The sequence below is a fragment of the Moschus berezovskii genome, chromosome 17 (genome assembly GCF_049115385.1).
Source record: "Moschus berezovskii isolate FMDL1 chromosome 17, NW_MosBer_1.0, whole genome shotgun sequence".
NCBI classification, from domain to species: Eukaryota; Metazoa; Chordata; class Mammalia; order Artiodactyla; family Moschidae; genus Moschus; species Moschus berezovskii.
The window spans coordinates 11,908,435-11,930,818 of NC_142476.1; the positions used below are offsets into that span (position 1 = coordinate 11,908,435).

Genomic DNA, 22,384 nt, shown 5'->3' on the forward strand with positions numbered 1-22,384 from the left:
GTGGCATCACAGATGTCGGCTCTGGGCGCAGAGCCGACGGCTGCTCTCGAGTCTTCGTTAAGAAACAAGCTCTTGTTTTCACGTGAGTGACTGTCATCGCTCAGCTTGCCGATGGGAAGACTGGCTCAGGGTTGCACGTAAGACCCTGTTAGTTTCCCGGTCGGCTCTCCTGTCTGCAGTTGTGAGTGTGGACAATCAGGCACTGGCTCCCTGTGGAGAGAGCGGTTGCCCTGCTGGGTGAGGCTGCAGAGCGCTCCCGAGTGGGTCTGGGCAATCCAGGAAGACGGTCGCCTGGTGTCAGCCACGGCCCCTCGGGGCTCCCTGCCTGGGGCTGAGGGCGGTGTAAGTGACCTCAGTGTGTCTCGTGTGTGTGAGCATGGAGCCCAGGTGGTGCTCAGGAGGCGTTCGGAGAACTCTCGTGTGTGTCGTTACTTGTGCCATAGATAATTAAATGAAATTTTTTTTGTATCTCAAAAAATTCTTTTTCCTTTTTCCTGAAACATAGCTCTTTAGGCAGAAGATGTCAGATTGAAAGCGTAATCACTGTTGTAAGATTTAAGAGCTCGGAATTAAGAAAACAGACCAACCACAGACAAATTCTGAGCAAGAAGATTCTCTGGGCAAGCCCTCCTCAAGGCTCTGCCTCTGCCAGGGCAGTGTTTGTGTGTGTGTGTGTGCGCTGACTGTTCCCTTTCTGCTGTGTCCTTCCTGACTTCAGGACCCCTCACAGGTCCCGGGGCGGTGTTGTCTGTGTGCTGACCGTTACGTTTCTGCTGTGTCCTTGATTTTAGGACCCCTTACAGGTCCCAGGCCGACTCCACGGCAGAGAGAGCCGACGGCGTCACCTGCAGCAGCCCACTCTGTGTGATCACGAACCGCCCCCCGCCCAGCACTGCCAGTGGGGTTCCAGCCGCTGCTCTGCTCTGCGCCCCGGGCCCTGAGCCCTCTGTGGAAGCCAGGGAGAGGAGGAGGTGTGTGGCCCCCGCCCCCTGTGGGCTCTGCTCTGAGGTAGGAGGCGCGGGGTGGGCGCATGAGTGAGCCCCCAGCTCAGAGGCTTCTTGGAAACAGAGACAGAGCTTGGGTTTGTCCTCTGCCTCTCGGAGGCTTTCGGTGGAGATTTTAATTACTTCTGATTATTTAACGTACGTACTTCTTCCGTTACGGATACAGGCATTTCTTCTGTCTCTTTGTCTTACGAGAGAGAGGCCCCTCTCAGGCCCTGTCTCCGCTGGCGCTGCAGCGCCTGAGCACAGGGAAGAGTCTCGGTTCTGCACTGCGCGGCCCGTGCTGACCTCTGGCAGCAAAGGAGAGCAGGGATGTGATATAAGGCTCCGAGAAGCAGAGCTCGATATACAGTGGGGATTAATTTGAGAAGAATGTCAGAAAAGACACTGGGTGACGAATGGGCGGGGGTCAGTGGCTGGCTGTTCTGTGGACTCACTGGAGGGGTGGAGGGAGCAGCCAAGAGCTGACCTCAGAGACTTTAGGGAGGAGCTGAGAGAACTGACTCCACACTTAGGGCGGAAAGCGAAGGAGAACCAGAGAGCCTCTGATGAAAGTGAAGAGGAGAGTGAACAAGCTGCTGAAGAGCCAACGTTCAGAAAACGAAGATCACGGGGTCCGGTCCCATCACTTCACGGCAGACAGATGGGGAGACAGTGGAGACAGTGGCGGACTTTATTTTGGGGGCTCCAAGGTCACTGCAGATGGTCACTGAAGCCTTGAAATTAAAAGATGCTTTGCTCCTTCGAAGAAAACTTATGACAAACCTAGACAGCATATTAAAAAGCAGAGACATTACTTTGCCAACCAAGGTCCGTCTAGTCAAGGCTATGGTTTTTCCAGTGGTCACGTATGGATGTGAGAGTTGGACTATAGAGAAAACTGAGCGCTGAAGAATTGATGCTTTTGAACTGCGGTGTTGGAGAAGACTCTTGAGAGTCCCTTGGACAGAAAGGAGATCCAACCAGTCCATTCTAAAGGAGATCAGTCCTGGGTGTTCATTGGAAGGACTGATGCTGAAGCTGAAACTACAACACTTTGGCCACTTGATGCAAAGAACTGACTTACTGGAAAAGACCCTGAAGCTGGGAGATTGAAGGCAGGAGGAGAAGGGGACGGCAGAGGATGAGATGGTTGGATGGCATCACCAACTCAATGGACATGAGTTTGAATAAACTCCGGGAGTTGGTGAAGGACAGGGAGGCCTGGTGTGCTGTAGTCTGTGGGGTCGCAAAGAGTCGACGCCGCGACTGAGCAAATGAACTGAACTGAGCGTTGGGCCCGTGAGACCTTGGAGGACAACCGCAAAGGACAGGCTGCTTTCTCCCGCTTGAAGAAGTGGTGAAAAATAGAACGCGTTCCGTTTGGGAATTGAAGACTGAAGCCATATTATTCCTTTTTTAAGACTATAAAAAGAAGTGAGATGTTACCAAAATTTAGATTCCTGTTTGACTTTGCTTTATTTTGAATATCCAGCAGGAGCGCTGTGTTTGTGAGTGTGTGTGTGTGTAGCTTGCCAGAGCATCTTTTCATCCACAGGATACAGGGAGCTAATCGATCTAGATACTTGTTTATTTGGGGACAGCTCAGAGACGTGTCTTTTGAGACAAAATGGAAGGAAAATAAGTTGAAAATGTGCTTTTCTTCTTCGTTTCCTTCATTTCTTTTTTCATTTATTTACATAAAACTGGAAGAGATTCTATTTTCTGGGCTAACAGATTGCAGAGCCAACAGTTGTCATCTTATAATAGGCTTCCAGCCAGGAAAATTTTAATAAATCTTCAGTATTTAATGTATATGTATTTCATAGTTCAGATGTAATTTAGATACTGTTAGTTTCATCCAGAAACTAAATGCAAAAGTAATCTTTCATTTGCTGAAAAAAAAAAACTCCCTTTGAAAACTGCTCCTGAGTGGAGACGAGTGAAATGGGTTTAATCACTGTTGGGACTACGGGACCTGAAGGATGGCTGAGCCAGGGGCTGCAGGCTGCCCCGCAAGCGCTTGGGGGCCGCAGGGAGAGCAGGGGACACGGTGACCGTCTGCGGGGGTTTATAGCCTTTGAGCAGTAGCCTGCTGCGGGCTGTGAGCTTGTCTGAGAAGTTTTATGCAATCCACAAACATTTACTGAGTAACAGCTATGTGCCACGTGCTATGTGGAATGCGGGTGCATTTCCTCAAGGAGCAGCGAGTATAAGAGAATTAAGTCAAGGTGTCTTACACATACTCTGAGGTCTTACAACAGGCCTGACAGAGGACTCCTGGTGTCTAAGAGAAAGTCAGGCCAGGAGTGCGAGGCCCGCCCTGCTGGGAGCTGCGGGGAGCAGGTGCGCACTCCAGGCAGCGCGTGCAGGCCCTGCAGAGGGGCTGTGTGTGAGGCGCTGTGTGCTCCAGAGACCCTGGAGGAGACTGACATGTGGAGGGTGTGGGCCAGGGTGGTCCAGGCTGAGGCCTCAGGGTAGGCCGGGGCTGCCAGGGGCAGGCCGCCACTGCCGGTGAGGACTGCGGGCTTGCACTCAGAGCCGTCATCAGCCTCGGGAAGAGTGTCCTGAACACCTTGCAGAGACACGCACCACACAGCCTGTGAGTCACCAGGTGCGGTCACCAGTCCACGTCAGAGCCTTCCGTCACCGGGAGAGGAGTCCGGCCCGGGTCTCCGCTCTCCGCGCTCCTGCTCCCTGTCTCTCTGGAGTTCCGAAGTGCAGTCCACGCGTGGTCTTCTGTGACTGGCTTCTTTCCCCAGCCTGCTGTCTCCCGGGCTCTCGGTGCCGTGGCGTGTGTCAGGACTTTGTTCTTTCTGTGGGTGAACACCGTCCTGCTGCACAGCTATCCTGCTTTCTGTTTGACATTCATAAGTTGCTGGACATCTGGATTGGTCCTGCCTCTTGGCTGTTATAAACATTAAGGTATAAGCTTCTGTGTGGGTATATGTTTTCATTTCTCTGGGGTGTATACCTCAGCGTAGAATTTCTTAGTCATCTATCCATAGAGGATTTTAGCCACAAAAATAAAAAATAGCTTGGTCTGACTTACATTTTTTAAACCTCTGCCTTTTGAGCTCTGGTTGCAGCATTGCGTGTGGAGTGGACAGGGAGGAACGCTGGGGAGGGGGTGAGGCGACCTGTCTGCGGGCGGGGGCCACGGTGGGGAGGACGAGGAGCCCCCTCGGGGCAGCTCCAGCAGAGTGGCAGGTGGGCCCGCAAGGCCTCTGTTCCCTGGTCAGCGCAGCAGAGTGCGCCTGAGCAGGGGAGAGGACTCGGAGCTCCCGGGGGCAGACGTGAGGAGGCCCGCGTGGCCCGGGGCGGCCTGGGGGCTGGAGGCGTGGCTGTGGCGCCCAGTGTGGATGCAGGATGCCGGGCTGCGTGCCTGAGTGGGCTTAGACCTTTCACCAGGAGCCCATCTGGGCTGCCCGGGTCCCGGCCCCTGCTCCAGAAAGGGGTCAGGGATCTGGGCAGGGATGGAAAACTCTTCTAAAGATTTTTTCTCAAGATTTCGAAGAATCCGTATGTCTCTGTTATTTTCTTCTTCAAATTCTTTTCCGTTATAGATCATTAAAGACACTGAACGCAGTTCTCTGTGCTCTCAGCAGTCTTTGTCGTCAGAAAAATCTCCTTTGGGCTATTTTTACTACGCGCGCAGTGTGGAAATCCCAAGCTAAGAATCTAACATAGAAACCAGGTGTGTACGCTGAAAGGCTGGTGGCCAGCATGGCACAGACTTGTTCAAAACTGCCTCGAAAGGGAGCAGGTGTCCAGCCTGGGGTCCAAGGCATTTCTGTGCCTCCGTCCCGCCAGAGACGCCCCTGGAGGGAGCACTGCGAACGCTGGGGCAGGCGAGTCCCTCAAGGGCGTGCGCAGCACGGGGTCCGGGTCTGCAAGCTCTGGCAGAAAACGCAGACTGTGCTTCGACTGGTCACGTCAACAGTCAGCCCGCAGGATTTTATTGGAGCCACACTGGAGCAGTGTGACCTGGAAAGACTGTCTCAGGAAGCTCCGAGGGTGGGTTCTTCCTGTTGGAGGTCCTGGCACAGCAGTGTCGTGAGGTTTGGGACACAGGCCGTGTGTCCATACATGACGTCTTAACCAACAGTTGGCTCGACCTGCGGCTCCTCGTCCTCACGGCCCCATCCAGGAGGAGGCCTCTCTCTGAGGGGCCGTCTTGTCAGGGCTGGGGCTGCTGCCATGTGGAGTTGAGCAGGCGTTTCTGCCGACAGAGGTTTGGTCTGTGTGACAGGCAGACACGCCGCACCGCAAAGGGAGAGGGGCTGGGGGACGAAGACAGTTGTTTCAAGTCTGCGTCATTCTCGTCTCCCCATAACGTGTGACTTTTATTCCCAGTGGGGTACTGGAAGTCAGCAGTTGCTCTGTAGGCAGAGCAGTCGGGTGAGGAGTCGGGCACGTCTTGAGACAGGGGGTCTGCTGCACGCTGGTGTGTCCAGTAGCGCTGCGTGAGTGTGCTGCGGCCTCGCGCTGAGGCTGCTGTGCGCCTGGCAGAGGGGCCAGGAGGCGCGGTCCCAGGAGGGCTGGCCCGTGTATCCCTGGGGAGGCCAGCAGGCTGCCCCAGAGCTGCGGGCCTGAGGTCGGGCCGCCCCGGAGCTGCAGGTCTGGGGTCAGGCGTGTGGACGGGCCAGCCGCACAGTGTAGATTGGAGGCGCAGGGCAGCTGCCCAAGGAGGTGCCGGGCTTGAGTTTTGAAGGGTCGGTTGTGGGAGGTGGGTGGTGATTTAGAGGGAACAGGAGACACTCAAGGAGCAGGTTCACTGCACCTGACGCTGGGGGTGGGGCGGGGGGGGCGGCGTGCAGCGTTCCCGAGGTGTCTTCTGTGAAGCAGGCCTAGATGAAGAAGTAGTAGTGTTCTGTGGCTAAGTGAGCTTGTCAAACTGCGTTCAGACGGCGAACAGGCTTCCTCTCCAGCCTCAGGGCAGGGAGGGTTAGCGTCTGCAGCCTTCCCCACTTTCTGTGTCCACGGAATCCTTGTGTTTTTCACAGGAACCGCAGTGGTCTTTCGCTGGAATTATTTGGAAACTTTGGTTCCCGAGAGGCGGGCCGGAGCTGGTGGCGATGCGTGTCTGGGCTGAGAAACCTGGGCGGCTGCTCTCGAGGTTGTGGGCTGGAGTGTGCTCAGCTGGGAAACGACTTGATCAAATAAAACATGCCGTTTAAGCCTTTACAGAATTAAAGCCATTCAGTCTCTCCTTCAGACAAACACAGGCTGAAAGAGAAACAAATCACATGTTTTGCAAACAACTGAATTTTCCTTCTGGGAAAACGTGCTGGGTGCTCATTCTCACCCTGACTCGCAGCTTTCTCTGAAGTCGGGTCCTCGCGGCGGCATTCCGGCTCCTGCTGGGAACTGGAGGCCTGGAGCCTGTGTTTCCAGGTCCCATTGGAGGCAGTGTCGGGTCTGGGCCTTCAGACCAGTCATAGTGGGACCTGTCCTGGGGAACGTCGTCTTGGGAGACATCGCCGTCTGCAGGGTCACTGCGGCCTGTGAGCTGGGCTGTGGGTCGCCGTGCCCAGCGCACTGGCTCCCCCTCTCCGAGCCACTTCCGTGGCTCAGCGGGTACAGGTGCAGCCATCCCCTGCGGGGCCCCTGCGCTCGGCCTGCGAGCTGCACACAGGGCCATGGGCGTCAATGCAGGGGCTGGCCCAGGGGACGGCTGCGACACCGGGTGGTGACCGACACGGGAAAGGTTAGCTCCGGGCTCTTCTCAGGGATGAGGGACAACTTATTTTTTGCTGTATTTTCCAGAGTTGTAGAGTGATGGAGTGTTACTGTTGTGATGGCGGTGGAGGGCCAGCGAGCTCTGTGGACAGGTCTCTGTGAGGATGTGAGTCTGTGAAGAGGCCGCAGTCCTTGAGGAGCAGCCTTAATAGTTAAGGGGTTCCAGACATTGTATGCAGGAGTCTAGGTAATTTATGATTTTGTTGTATAAGCTCAGGGCAGGACCTCTGGAAGTTTATTACCTTTGAGAAAGGCACAGTCTTGGATTTACAAAGTTTCTTTTTTTTTTCCCTGAAAAGCACCCCTGTGCCCAGCACGTTCCCATTACTCGATGGAAAAGAAGGGGAGTTGCGGCCCCACGTTGCAGGTGAAAGTACTGACGCCAAAGAGCATCGAGTCGGGCAGTGTATCTCAAGCCTCTTTTCCTCCCTGTTGAATTTCCTAACCATTTCTTATTTTGGATTAAAAAAAAAATGTTTAGCCCCGGGGCCAGTCCATCTCCACCTGTGATGGGAGCACAGCTGTCTCCACGTCATGGCCCTCCAGGCCTGCACCCCATTCCGGGGCTGCTCCTAGGCCTGAAGCCCCCAGGGCCGTGGGACTGTGTAGGGTGGACTGGACCGGAGGCGCAGCGGGGAGGGTGTGTGACTGGAGCAGCTGTCGCATGCCCTGCAGCCTTAGGTTTTCCTTAGCAACCCTGTAAACACCCCACGCTAATATCAGAGTGCCCGCCTTTGATCCTCTGTCTGCGTCTCCTCCAGCTTTCCCCCTCCCGTGATCCCCAGCCCTGAATTTTACATTCTTGGCACGCTTTTCTTTTCTTACAGAAATAACCAAAATGGTTTCTCTCTATATGAACTGAAGTTATTTGTCTTTCCCAAATTGCTCCCACGCACTTGCTTTGCGTGGTCTGTTTACAGCCGAGTCATGACACCGCATGGGGCGACCTTCCTGAATTCCTCCGGGTCTTAGTAAGCTGGGCAGTTCCTCCGCTGAGTGAAGCTGTCAGCAGATTAGTTTGGCCTCGTCTTTGGAATGTGAGAGATTTAAACCAAGTAATTAAACTCTGAGTCATGGTTTTTAAAAGCTGTTTGACTCATCTCAGTCTCCATGCTGAAGACAAGGCAGTGGTCAGCTCGAGGAGGTACTCTGGAAAGAGGTTCCCAGCTCCTCCAGCCTCTGAGTTTTGTTCTGAAATGAGTGTTTCCTTTGCCTAAGAGGCTGGATAGTGGTCGGTCCGTTCCCGTCTCTGGCTGCACTGAGGGTTGCTGGGTTGCTTGTGTGGTGAGTTACCACGTTGACTTATCAGCGGTTAAAGACTGCTTGCCTGACTCGTTTCTTGCCGTGTCAGGAAGTCGTTTGCACTGTCTGGTCACCAAGCACACGCCTTGCCATGCAGCGTTGAGTATCACTGGTTCTGGGGGCGTTTTTCGTGTGTCCCAAGCTCCAGCGTCAGCCACCCCGTTGTTGCCGCCGTGGCCCCTGCACCTGCCCGAGTGTGGTCCCGGGCGCTCGGGCACCTCCGCCCGGCCACGTGCCCCGCAGGCACAGGGTGTCCGGGTCTGCAGATGCCTCCCAGTGACTGGAGAGACGTTTACAGCTGATGGGGAGCACGCGTGGCAGCCCTGCCTGGGACCCTCAGGGTGAAGCAGGGGGGTCCTGCCGTCAACGCCAGCTCACATCTGATGCCACAAGGCACGAGTCAGCCGGGGGAGACGCAGCTGGTCTGGGTTTAAGAGCACCAAGTGGGAAGTGACTGCTAACGTGTGTAGGGTTTCTTTTGGGGGTGGTCACAGTGTTTTAACATTGATGATGGTGGTAATCGCGTAACTTTTAATATACGAAAAGTCGTTGAGTGGTGCACTTCAGTGGAGGTGTGACGCACCCTGGCTACGGGAAGCTGACTAAACGTAGCACAGTAGTGTCCAGCCCCCTCAGCGGCTCTGGAAAAGCAGGCCCGGGCAGTGCCTGCCGAGGGCTCCTGCAGTGAGACCGAGGGGCCTGGGAGGGAAAGGCTGTTTTCTTTTGCTGAAAGCGGCCCCTGAGACACTCACTCATCAGGTCCAGAGACAGTGGCGCTTGTCACGTGGTCGCTCAGCACACCACTTAGCAGTTCAGGAGTGGGGCTCCCAGAGCACCCCCTCCCCACGGGACATGTGCGTCCTGAGGAGCCGGGGGCCGCTGCCCCTGCTCCCAGCGCCAGTCACCAGGCACCTCCGCACCAAGCCCGTATCAGCCCTGAGTTCACAGCTAATCTCCTGCTGATAAGGGGGTTCTTTTTTCAGAGCTGTGAGTGCTATGCCCAGTGGGAGGGACCAAAATGTTGGGCCCTCACTCAAGCCACCCCCACCCCATACCAGGTGATTTTCCCATGTTAGGAAAATGGTCGCTTGCAACAACCTCATGAAACGAGCTCTAGTGTTTACTAGGGGAGGGCCGCAGAGGGGCGGCCACCTGTCTGTTGGAAAGCAGGCTCTGGGAATGCCGCTGCCAGGCCCAGGTGTGTGGCGGTGTGTCTGGGTACCCGACCTCTCCCCTCCGTGACTTGACCTGACAGCAGAGTCCTTGCCGCCCCTGGATTTAGAGAAATGGGAGGCGCAGGAAGTGGATCTTGCTGCTCTGGGTTTGCAGCCAGCTGGCGTGCCACCCCAGGCCCCTGCGAGTGCAGGGCCTGAGGGTGGGAGCAGCAGGTGAGTCTGCCGGAGACCCTGACAGCCGGAGCCTTTTCCGCTGTCCGCCCTCCCCTCTGGTTCTTCGGGAGGCGGGCAGGTGTGTGCACTGCTCGGTGGCCATGGTTGGGGCTGGAAGTGGGGAGGACAGGGTGCAGTGTGGTCAGAACCAGTGTGGACCTTTGCTGGCATCTCCTCCCGTCCCGGTAAATGTAAGCGTGTGCGCTGACTCAGGCTCTGCTCATGGAGGTCAGGGTGGCAGAGGGCAGATAGGAGTCTGGGGAAGTAGAAACCTGCCTGTCCTGAGGTGAGCATCAGTGGCCTCATACTCAAGGTGGACAGCAGTGCACGGGCACTGGTTGTGTTGTTATGGGGTTTTATCTTAAGCATACATAGTATGTATTTTAGGTAAATAAAACATGTCAGACATGAAGGTGTAGGGCGCCACTTGAGTTGGCCTTTGAACAGGAAATCATAAAGTCAAGAGACTGACGTGTTGAGCTCCGGGTAGAAGCTACAAACTGGACAATCAGATTGAATCTTAATGGCAGTGAATGTTTTCCCGTGTGTGTGAGTCATCCCCTCATGGTCTTGGGTGCGCAGAGGACCAGATTCCAGACAGAATTCAGCAAGTACCAGGTCAGGCCGTGCAGGGGACTCTGCTGCTGGGTCGTCGGGTCGGCCCGTGGAGCTGCTGCTCATGGGGCTTCCTGGACTCGGCCTCCCGGAGCTGGACCCTTCCCTCCCGGTCCTCCGTCCCCCTGCCCTGCCTGTCTCTGGTGGTTGCCCCACTTTATGCTGCAGGTAGCAAGCCCAGACGTCCCCGAGTGTCTGACGTCCACGCCGACCCTTTGTTCTGGGACGGCTGCTGTCCCCTTCTCTGCTGAACCAAGTTCTGTTTGTACCGGAAGAGCTCCTGGCATCAACCCCACTGCCGGCTCTGTTCCCCCAGGCCCGGCCGAGGTCAGGGTCTTCTCCCTGTGTGCTTCTGTGGCCCTGTGCTCAGGCTGGTCTGGCTGACGCCGCCTTGGGAGCTCCCAGGGGCTGGTCCTGCTGCGATCTCCACATTGGTTGGGGCGCCAGTGTGCCGCTGTGCAGTGACCCCCATGTCCAGAGGCGGGCAGCAGAGGCATGCGTGGGGACCAGTTCACGGAAGGTGGGCTCCCGAGACCCTGCTGCTCTGTGTTCGGTCCGTTCCTTCCGGGGGGTGTCCGGGCGGTGGACGCTCCTCCTGGCGAGAGCAGCAGGCACAGGGCAGGGTTCCTGGGTCCTGCACCTCGAGGTTGCCTTTTAACTTAGCTCAGGTCCGCCTGGAGTCCAGAGGCGACTGTCCCTCTGGCTACACTCTCACTGCTGTGCCGGGAGCTGTGGGTTTAAAACACCAGCCCTGCCTGCTTCATGCCCCGATGCTGGGGACGCCAGGTGCCCGCCTCAGAGGCCGTGAGGGAGCAGACTGTCTGGTGCCGGGGGGTGTGTTAGCCGCTCGGAGAAGAAGGCGGGTTGTATAGGGTGGATGGTTAGAGAAGGTCATGGAGTGAGGGGACCCGAGCTGCCTTCAGACGGGAAAGGCCTAGAGGGTGAGGGGATTAACGCTGGTGAACACTTCCTGTGCGCCAGTGCGCCCAGGTGCGCTCAGCCTTCATAACTGTGAGATCAATAGTAGTGTTCCTTAGTACGTATCAGCGAGTTAAGGCGGATTACGGTCCTGCCCACAGTCACAGAGCCGGTAAGTGGCAAAGCCAGGGCTCTAAGCCAGGCCTCTGGGGCGTCACTGCCCCCAGCTCTGACCCCTCAGGGCAACGTCCGAGGTGCCAGTCTCCACTGGGCCCTGGGCGCCGTGAGCTGGCAGTGTGGGCGCAGGCCTAGGCGCTCCGAACGTTCTGATTTTGAAGGAAATGAGTGTCTGTCCTGGGAGAAACCACTCCTGAAAACGAAGCAGACTGAGCGCTCTCTGTCCCTTCTGAGGCCGAAGGGGACGCAGGGCTCCTGGAAGCCCCTGCAGCATCTTAGGCGGGCGCAGGGTGCCCTCGGGGGTGCTCCAGAGCCTGGGGAGCCTTTCCTTGGGCTCTTTGTTCACCCTGGGCAGTAAAGTAGCCTAACTTTTATTTTGTTTCCTCTGAAGAAATCCTGTTCTTCTAACCTTAAGACGGGGGAAATAAAATGTGACTCACGATTCCTGTGTGCTTCTGCTGACCTGTAATAAAGTGTAGTGACGGCTCGGGGGCCCTGAGGGAACTCAGTTCCTCCCTGAAGAAGCACGTGGAGAAGGGGCGCCCCGAGCACGCTGGGGATGGCAGGGCTGCCCCTCGTGTCCCTGGACTGAGGCGCCTGCCAGGGGCTCGGCATCACCTGGCCTGGGGCCCGCGTGCCAGCCGCCTGTCACCCACTCTCCCTGCCGCTCTCAAGGGAGGGCTCTGATGCACCCTGAACCCGCTCCTCTTCCCTCTGAGACCTGCTGGAAAGGGGCTCTGCCCCACCGCGTCCCCACTGACCCCACGCCTCCGCTGCAGACTCTGCCCGTGGTCACGGGGCCGCTGCCTCCGGAGCCTGTGTATTTTGTCTCCTCCATCCTTACCCACTCCCTTCTCTGGCTCCTGCAGCCCTCCCGCCCTTGCAGGCAGCTCTTCTCCTCTGGGGACCCCCACCCCCACCCCTGCCTAGCTGGTCAGTCCCCTTCTGCATCATCAGGTCTCCTTTCTTGAGACCTTCCTGACACCGTGAAGCCTGACTGCTGGGGGCTGCCCGGAACTCTCGCTACTCTTGCGTGTGTGCGTGTGTAATTTTATTTGGACTGTGGTGGGTCTTAGTGGCTGCGTCCAGTGTGTGTGTGTAATTTTATTTACTTGTCTTGGGCTGCGGTGGGTCTTCATGGCTGTGTCCAGGCCTCCCTCTAGTTGCGACAGGCTCTAGGGGACGGAGGCTCAGCAGCTGCAGCTCCCAGGCTTAGCTGCTCCTCGGCATGCGTGATATTCTGGATCAAGGATCAAACCCGTGTCCCCTACCTTGGCAGGTGGGTTCTTGAGTTCTCAGTTTCTCTTTAGAACAAGGGTATAAACAAATAAACCAAACCACTCCCTTCCCTCTGATTCTAAACAGCAAGAAAGAGTGGGAAACGTCTGTTTGTTCTTGTATATTTTTGTCCTCGTTAGTGGTCTTGCATAAATGTCCCCCCTGCTGAGGAACTTGGAAATCAAACAAGATTTCTTTTCTTCTCCCAAGAAGTGACCGGTCCTCCTCGAGTCCTATCTGCCATTCCCCTTGAGAGTCCGTCAGAACACCCTCCCTCTCCACCTGCACTGCCCTCGGGAACCCCGGCCCTTCCCCCTCCCTTGGAACCAAGAAATATCAATAATCTCAGATACGCAGATGACACCACCCTTATGGCAGAAAGTGAAGAGGAACTAAAGAGCCTCTTGATGAAAGTGAAAGAGGAGAGTGAAAAAGTCGGCTTAAAACTCAATATTCAGAAAACTAAGATCACGGCATCTGGTCCCATCACTTCATGGCAAATAGATGGAAAAACAGTGGAAACGGTGTCAGACTTTATTTTTTTGGGCTCCAGAATCACTGCAGATGCTGATTGCAGCCATGAAATTAAAAGACACTTGCTCCCTGGAAGAAAAGTTAGACCAACCTAGACAGCATATTAAAAAGCAGAGACATTACTTTGGTAACAAAGGTCTGTCTAGTCAAAGCTATGGTTTTCCAGTGGTCATGTATGGATGTCAGAGTTGGACTATAAAGAAACCTGAGCACCGAAGAATTGATGCTTTTGAACTGTGGTGTTGAAGACCCTTGAAAGTCCCTTGGACTGCAAGGATATCCAGCCAGTCCATCCTAAATGAAATGATGCTGAAGAACTGACTCATTTGAAAAGACCCTGATGTTTTTGGAAAGATTGAGGGCAGGAGAAGGGGACGACAGAGGATGAGATGGCTGGATGGCGTCACCGACTCAATGGTCGTGAGTTCGAGTGGGCTCCGGGAGTTGGTGATGGACAGGGAGGCCTGGCCTTCTGCGGTCTGTGGGGTCGCGGAGTCGGCCACGACTGAGCCGCTGACTGAAGAGGTGTTCACAGCCTCCCCATTCCGCAGTAGCGCTGCTGACGTCTTTCAAGTTTTACTTATTGGAGATAAAGCTGTGCCATGTTTCCTTCTTAAAATGTTCTTATTACGCATTTAAAACATCCAACACATCAGTTTTTTGGCCCTGACAAATCCTGTGTCTTGCCATATTGGCTTCAGTTTTTTAAATAAATTACTAAAATCTAGTTCACACCCCTGTGTGCCCTCAGTCTCATCTCCCTGACCCCTCCCTAGAGGGGGCCACTGTTGATCACCGTTTTCAGATTTTGTCGGTCGTTGCTCGCTGTGTGCACACACACACCACCCTTTCGCGCATTGTCACTGTGTGTGTAAACGCCGTCACCCTCTCCCCAGCGTACTGAAACCTGCTGTTGTCACTGTGTGTGTAAGCGGCGCCACCCTCTCCGCAGCGCTCTGAAACCTGCTGTTCTCACTGAGCAGGTCTGTCCGTGCATTTTCAGTTCTCGCTCAGGCTGTTGTGCAGCCACAGCGCAGTTTGCTTAGGTGTGTTTTCTGCTGATGGACATCCAGGGCGCTCCCACGGTCCCCTCAGCACGCTGCTGTGTGCACGCCCACCCCGACCGCTTGCACGCGTGCAGGGCTCTGTCCAGGGTGTTTGTTCCCCGGGGAGGCCCCGCTGTCAGGAGCGGGGTGCGGCTTCTGAGAGGTCCCCCTGCCTGCTCCTGTGTGCTCTCACCAGCCACAGTGAGCCTGCAGTTCTCTGCAGCCCTCCGTGCGGCGCTTGATGATATCAGTGGGTTTGTTTCTACAGATCCAAGGAAGATGAAGTGGTTTCTCTCTGTGTTAATTTGTATTTCATCATTACTAGTGAAAGTGAACATTTTCTCTGATGTTAATAAGGCTTTTGGGGTTTCCTCTTTTGTAAATTCCCTTATTGTATGCTTTGCTGATTTTTTTTCCTGTTGGAATTTGGCCCTTTTTAAAAAGCTTGGTACAAGGTCTCCACATAGTCTCGACACTAATATTTTGCAGGTTTACATGTATGTAATAGTTCAGTTTGTCTTACACTGTGTGGATATTCTGTAATTTAGTTAAGCATTCACGCTGCTGTTGAGATCTGAGTTATTTCCATTAAATATTTTGTGTGTTGACTTTCTTGGATTTTCTTTCTGATTAAAAGAGAAAAAGCAGTGGTGATGCTGCATTTGACCTGGTCTGTCCTGCAGTCAGGGACGGCTGTTTGAGAGTGGGCCAGGCCAGCTGGTAGGTACAGCCTGGGGTGAGATGGAGCGGCCTCGCCGCCCCCCTGGTGCAGGAGTCTACCCTTCCTGGCACCTGTGATGCCTGCTCTGACCATGAACTCGCTGTTGAGTGGCCTCCATAAATGCAACACTGGTATGTGGAAGTGGCGCTCAAGGCTGTAGTGCTCTTAACGGAACGGGTGCTATAGGCAGATGCTTATCTTGCCTCCTTCCCAGTTTGAAATTAACCGTCAGTCCCTTCTCTCCTCTCAGCGGAGCGCAGATGTAGGGCTCCCCAGCACTGTTCCAGAAAGCGGTGTCCTGCAGGTGGATTCTGGACGAGAGCCGATTCTGTGATCACCAGGGACACAGCCTGTGCAGTCCTGGGAGGTCCCCTCGGTCCCGTCTCTCCATCCTGCTTCTCGCACCTTCATTGTACTGAGAGAGCCCTGGAACCTGTGCAGAAAGTATTTTCAAGGGCATTGTGACCTCTTCCAAATGAATTATCCATTTCCAGGAAAACTAATTAAGGGGAGCTCCTTCATAGACTAGGTGGGATGGATATTATAGTGCCTTTCGTTCTTTTCCAAATCACTGCTGAGCTTTCTGACGTGGGATGGAGAGGTCGTGGCCGGAAGCAGCGGCCGCGCCATTCCTGGTGCCTGCCCTGGTGCTAGGTGAAGAGGCCGTGGCAGCTGGGAATGCCCTCATTGCGTGAGGACCCAGGGCCAAGACTGCCTGGACGTCCTGTCCGGGCTCTTCTAGCACGGGCGCTGAGGAGCAGCGTTCGCGCCCCGGCGGTCTGATTCCACATCAGGGTGCTTGTCTCCATGCTGAACGTGTCAGAAGGCCTTTCAGGTCCTTTATTACTGTCACGACTTTCTTGCTGTGCACTGATGATTTTGCACAGCTTTCTAAGATAGAATTAGTGCATGTGTTGTATGTGCAGGTCAGGAAGCAACAGTCAGAACTGGACATGGAACAACAGACTGGTTCCAAATAGGAAAAGGAGTGCATCAGGGCTGTATATTGTCACCTTGCTTATTTAACTTATATGCAGAGTACATCATGAGACACGCTGGGCTGGAAGAAGCACAAGCTGGAATCAAGATTGCTGGGAGAAATATCAATAATCTCAGATATGCTGATGACACTACCCTTATGGCAGAAAGTGAAGAGGAACTCAAAAACCTCTTGATGAAAGTGAAAGAGGAGAGTGAAAAGGTTGGCTTGAAGCTCAACATTCAGAAAACAAAGATCATGGCATCTGGTCCCATCACTTCATGGGAAATAGATGGAAAAACAGTGGAAACAGTGTCAGACTTTATTTTTTGGGGCTCCAAAATCACTGCAGGTGCTGATTGTAGCCATGAAGTTAAAAGACGCTTACTCCTTGGAAGGAAAGTTACGACCAACCTAGATAGTATATTAAAAAGCAGAGACATTACTTTGCCAACCAAGGTCAATCTAGTCAAGGCTATGGTTTTTCCCATGGTCATGTATGGATGTGAGAGTTGGACTGTGAAGAAAGCTGATCGCCGAAGAACTGATGCTTTTGAACTGTGGTGCTGGAGAAGACTCTTGAGAGTCCCTTGGACTGCAAGGAGATCCAACCAGTCCATTCTAAAGGAGATCAATCCTGGGTGTTCATTGGAAGGACTGATGCTAAAGTTGAAACTGCAGTACTTTGGCCACCTCATGTGACAAGTTGACTCTCTGATGCTGGGAAAGGTTGGGGACGGGAGGAGACGGGGACGACAGAGAATGAGATGGCTGGATGGCATCACCGACTCGATGGACATGAGTTTGAGTGAACGCCGAGAGTTGGTGATGGACAGGGAGGCCTGGCGTGCTGTGATTCATGGGGTCGCAAAGAGTCGGACTCGACTGAGCAACTGAACTGTATGTAAAGGGGCACTGTGAACTTTAGATGCAGAGAGCAAATTATTTCTTGTGGTCAAATTATTGTAACAAATTATTTTGCTTCATTCCAAGTATTTGAATTCTACTGACCATGTAACCTCAGACAAAGCAAAATGTTTCCCGCCTTCCAGGAAATGTAGTAGGCAGGTATAGTAGTTAGATGATTTGGCATCAAAATTCCTTCCTTTGTCCCAAACTGCGTTGCAGATGTGAGCCTGGTTTCTGTCTGGAGGCCAGAGCAGGGGCAGATGTAGAGCCATGGCTTCTGCTGTGCTGTCGCTGCAGTATTTTGTGGGCTGAGACTCGTCTGAAGAGCAGGGCAGATGTGTGAGCGCCTATGATGTGCCGGCTGTGGGTGTGCCCTGGCATAGGCGTTGCCGGGTCTTCTCTGTAAAGGGCCAGGTGATGAATATTTTGGACTTTGCAGGCCATTTTGTTTCAGTCACAAATACTAAGCCCTGCTGCTGCTGTTGGTAAAACTTGATTTGCAGAATGTGGTGGCTGGGTGTGGCTCCAGGACTGCAGCGTGCCCCCTGGTCTGGGTTTAGAACATTCAGGACTCAGGTGCTGCTGAAAACATAGCATGTCCCCTGGAAACCGGCCATTAAGTTTGCTCACTTTTGTGGATTTGGAACCCACATCTAGGTAGACAAAAGTGAATGAGGATGTTCCTTCCCTCATCAGAAACTCTTAAAGTACTCGGGTTTTCTGAGGTTTGTTTTTATAAGTTTGTTTTCCTTACAACTTAGTACAGATCTCACATATTGACACAGGTTGCAAAGTGATATACATAATATCGATTAAAAATAGGTTATAATATAGTATACAAATACTGAATATACATACATAGATAAAAATCTAGATACCTGTGTAGTAGAATAAAAATGGGCTTGTCTTCCTGTGGAGAAATTCAGTTTTTGTTTTCACATGTTGGTCTGTTTTCTGATTGTTTCTGAGAAGAACGTGTGTGATTGCAAACATTTAAGACTCCAAGTGAGGTGAAAGGCCCTCACTTTCCCCCCAGAGCAGTTTTTACCAGCTCCATTTCTCTTGTTCGATAGAAGTCCCTGGAGCAGGTAGTGAGATGTGCCCATTGGACGCTTGCCCCTTCGCCATGGCCTCTGTCTGGGGTGCAGAGAAGAGAAAACAGTCAAGAATTAGGTGCCATAGGGGTGCTCCCTGTGTTTGCAGGAAGAGGGTGCCGTGTGAGGAGGCTGCCTGTCACCCAGGCGGATTTCCCGGGGAGAGGGTGGTCCTCAGTCTGGTCACTGACTCCAGGTCTGGCTTACAAGTTTGGAGACTCGGGTCTGCCCAGTGCACCCGGAGGAGAGGAGTGTCCGAGGAAGGAGGCGTTCACAGTGCGCTGAGGGTGTGCGGCAGTTCCCGTTTACTAATCCACATGGCGGGAAAGTCTCTCCTAACACGCAGCCTGGCTGAGGGCCTCTGTTCAGACTATGGCATGTCTTGGAACAGACAAACCCTCCCACTGAGAATAAGCAGAGAAGCTGGATAAACAGAAGGAAAAGAAGCCTTCGAAGGTGTTGGAGAGATGGTGAGGAAGTGACCACTGGATGTATCCCAGCCCTGGAGGGAGTCGCAAGGAGGTGAGCCCAGCCCCGGGCTGTGCTGTCCCCGAGGTGCTGGCTACAAGGCTCCTCACACTGAGGGGACAGAAGCCAGAGTTCAGAAAAAGGGCCCCAGGGGCCCCTAGACTTCCACTGGGACCGCCAAGGGCCCACCATCCAGCCGCCAGGCTTCCCAGACCCAGGCCAGCTTTGCAGAGACTGAAGCCCAGCTTCTGAGCAACTCAGTGTCAAGGTGGGTCAAGAGGCTTTGCCTCAACCCTCTGTTGCTCACAGTGTGGTGTGCACATCACCAGCGTCACCTGGTGCCCTCCAAGAAGCTTCTCGGGTGCCCTCCAGACCTGCTGAGTCAGTGCTGTGGAGGGGAAGCCCCGCGAGATTCGTGTTCACAGCCTTCCAGGCGAGACTGCTGCATGAAAATCAGGGGACCACCCCTCAGCCTGACTGCCAGGGAAGAGGGTCTCCTCTGGAGGGTGGCAACGCTTCCAGAGCTGTAAGCCATTACGATTTTCTTGCATGAAAAATTCTGGCCTTAATTCAAACATCGCTGTACATGCTGAGGAAAAGCCTGTGTTATGAGAGGGAGCAGGCGCAGAGAGCAGTGGCAGCAGACCTGGGTGCACCGCAGCCAGGGAGCCACGGCCGGCACGCCCAAGAGAAGGGGAGGCCAGACAGGCAGTGCCAGCAGAGGGCTGCTCTCTGCTCAGGGAGATGGAGATGCTAGAACTGAAAACGAAAATAGCGAATTAAGAAATCACTTGCAGAAGAGCAACCGAAGAGAGCACTTGTGAACTAAACAGACTGGACAGCGGGACGCGCCCAGCATGCCGCCCAGAGAGAGGGCAGAAAGGCCGGGAAGCGCGTCCTCAGATCGGAGGGCGGCGGGTCCTGGGGGCGCTGACCTGCAGCTGGAGAGGAGGCCGCTGGCTGCCTCTCCCAGCCGGCGCCGCTTCCTCCTGGGAAGTGGATTCTCAGACCTGCCGTTCAGACAGAGGTGCGTGGCCAACATTTTCTTGAAAGTGAGCAAACTGAACCTGTCATTTTGAGTGTTGGTTGCATTTAAGGCAGAAATTAGACATTTGGAGGACTTGTACCTGTCACTGTGGGTGACAGTATTCACTGCTTCCCAATGTGCAAAGACTGTTCTGAGACCAAAGACAGTATTAGAGAATGTGGAGTTTTAAGAATCTTATCACTTTTTCTTGATATAATTGATGAAATAAAGCATTTTCTCTGGTGTGCAGATGATGATTTGATAAGCACATTACAGGGTGATCGCCACAGTAAATTTAAATTGCCGTCTGTCCCCACGCGTAGCTTTATTTTTTCCCTTGTGGTGAGCACTCTCAAGGTCTGCTCTCTGAGCAAGTCTCGGGTCCGCAGTGCGTGTTGGTTACTGTCGCCCCCGTGTGGCGTCCACTCCCAGAACTGACTGGACGTTTGCGCCTCCTGAATGCCTCGCCCACGTTGCCCACCCCCACGCCCAGCAACCCCCAGTGTGTTCTCCGTACCTGCGAGCTCGCTTTCTTAGATCCCACACATCATATTTGTCTTTGTCTGACCCGCTTTGCTTAGCATGGGCCCTCGAGGCCCACCCACGTTGTTGCAGGTGGCAAGGTCTCCTCCTCTTGTGACTTAAGTGGCTCTGTGTGTGTGTGTGTACGCACGCGTGCCACGCTTTCCTCACCTGCTGATGGACACTTGCTGCCCCGTCTTGGAGCTGTGACTAGTGCGCGTGCAGCACACATGAAGGCGGGAGTCTGGTTCCCTTCAGACACACACCCAGCAGTGGGCTCGCGGGGCCACATGGTAGTTCCGGTTTGCCGTCTTCCAGTGGCTGCAGAGCTCACATCGCCCAGTGGTGCGTGAGGACGCCGTCTCCACGTCCTCGCCAGCACTGGCTACTTCTTGTCTGGTAGCCGTCCTGACAGGTGTGAGGTGACCTCTCACTGAGCCTGTGGTTGGCGTTTCCCTGGTGATTAGTGGTGTGAGCGTCTTTTCACGTGCCTGTTGTCCAGCTTCTTGGGGAAAAGTCTGTTCAGATCCTTTGCCCGTGTTTTAATCGGAGTATCTGTTTTCTGCTGAGTTGTGTGAGGTCCTCGGTTTGGCCGTTAACCCCGTATCAGCTGTATGACTTGAGAGCATTTCCGCCCATTCAGTGGGTTGCCTTTTTGTCCAGTTGCTGGTTTCCTTTGCTGTGCAGAAGCAGGAAGTTTCATGAAGTCCCGTGTGTTCATTTTGCTTTTGGTGTCAGAAAGTCATTGTCAAGACTAATGTCAAGGAAACTGTGTTAAAGAATGTGATTTTTAAAGTTGCTATTGCGTGATGAAATGTGTTCACATTTGGGAGGGCTGCACCAGTATCTCCCCAGAGCCACGCCTGGGTAAGGCATTGCATCCCAGGTACAAGAGGATGACTGGGTTTCAGCGTAGCGGGGCGCGAGAGCTCTGCTCACATGGCTTTGGGTCCCACGTGGCAGCTGACCTTTGGGAGTCACTACTGTGTCAGTAATGTGTGACCGTACGATTGCAGGGGACTGTCCACAGTCACTGAAAAAGCTGCTCTAAGGCGCCTTGGTTTCCCAAGTACATGTATACCCCATATAAACAGAGGCTGTTTGCAGATCTTCAGTACTTTTTAAACTGTGAAAGTGTCCTTGACTGAACAGTCTGAGAACTGCTGCTGTAAACACAGGTAGAGCCCACGTTACCGCCCTCCTATCGTCGCTTCCGGACCCCGTGTTGTTCACAGGCGGGTTGGTGGCCGCCCTGCGACGAGTGAGTGTCGGCACTGTTGTTCCAGTGGCGTTTGGTTGCTTCGTGTCTCTGTACCACAGCTGCTGTTCTCACAGTGTTTTACACTTTTCCTTACTGTGTTTGTTATGATATCTGTGATCAGTGATCTTTGAGGTTACTGTTGTAATTGTTTGGGGTGTTACACACCACACCTTTATGAAACCACAATCAAAAATGCTGCTTTCACTGCTCCACTGACCAGCAGTTCCCCCATCTCTCTCCCTTGCTCTGGGCATCCCTCTCCCTGGGGACACAGCAGTACTGAAATCAGGCCGGCTGATAACCCCACCAGAGTCCCTAAGTGTTCAAGTGACAGGAAGGTACACGTCTCTCACTCTAAATCAAAAACTAGAAATGATTGTGCTTAGTGAGGAAGGCACTTCGAAAGCCAAGACAGGCCTAAAGCTAGGCCTTTTGCACCAAGCAGCCGAGCTGGACATGCACAGGACAAGTGCTTGAAGGAACTGAAAAGTGCTGCTCCAGCAGATGATGAGAAAGTGAGGCAGCCTTATCGCTGATGCGTAGAGGGAAGCCTGAGTGGTCTGGACAGAAGATCCAACCCAAGCACTTTCTTTAGTCACAGCCTCGTCCAGATCAAGGCCTCAGCTCTGCAGTTCCGGGACGGCCAGACAGGTGAGGACGCTGCAGAGGGAAAGTTCGAAGCTGAGCAGAAGTTGGTTCATGAGGTTTGAGGAGAGACACCATCTTAATAACGCAGAAGTATAACCCTGAATATTCATTAGAAGGACTGAAGCTGATTTTGGCCACCTGATGTGAAGAGCTAATTCTTTGGAAAGGACCCTGACGCTGGGAAAGATTGAAGGCAAGAAGAGAAGCGGGTAGCAGAGGGTGAGATGGTCAGATGGCATCACAGACTCAACGGACATGGATTTGAGCAAACTCAAGAACGTTTGTGACTCGTGGGGAGAGATCAAATATCCACCTTAGCAGGAGTTTGGAGGAAGTAGATCGCAGCCCTTATGGTGAGTTCGAGGGTCCACGACTTGAGTGGCGAAGGAGCTGTGCGGGAGAACTAGATTGAGGAGGGTAGCCTGAAGCTGGGGCTGAATTGCCGCATCTCCTGATGAAGCTTGAGGGTGAGGGTTTGCTTCTAACGGATGAGCACGGGAAGAGTTTCTTGTTCACAGCAGCCAAGACACGGAAGCAACCTAAGTGTCCGTCAGCAGATGAATGGATAAAGGTGATGTGGTACATATACACATGAAGTAAAGCCCAGCCATAACAATGAGATGGTGCCATTTGCAGCCACTGGGATGTAACTGGAGATGGTCACAGTAAGTGAAGTTAGCCAGACGGAAAAAAGACAGATCCCATGTGATATCACTAATATGTGGAGTCTTTAACAAAAAGAAAGATACAAATGAGCTTACATATAAAACAA

The 22,384-nt window shown here is 53.7% G+C and overlaps 1 protein-coding gene across 8 annotated transcripts in view; it reads left to right on the forward strand.

The window, feature by feature from the left end:
- The window catches only part of PPP1R12B (protein phosphatase 1 regulatory subunit 12B), a 161,610-nt gene that overhangs the window by 75,194 nt on the left and 64,032 nt on the right, over positions 1-22,384 (forward strand). For 6 of the 8 annotated variants that reach the window (XM_055418903.2, XM_055418906.2, XM_055418907.2 and 3 more), the window contains exon 13: positions 792-971. The exons of the other annotated variants lie outside the window; for them this stretch is intronic. In XM_055418903.2, the coding sequence (XP_055274878.1) occupies positions 792-971 (180 nt within the window). The remainder of the gene's footprint in view (positions 1-791; positions 972-22,384) is intronic. 8 annotated transcript variants of the gene reach the window in all.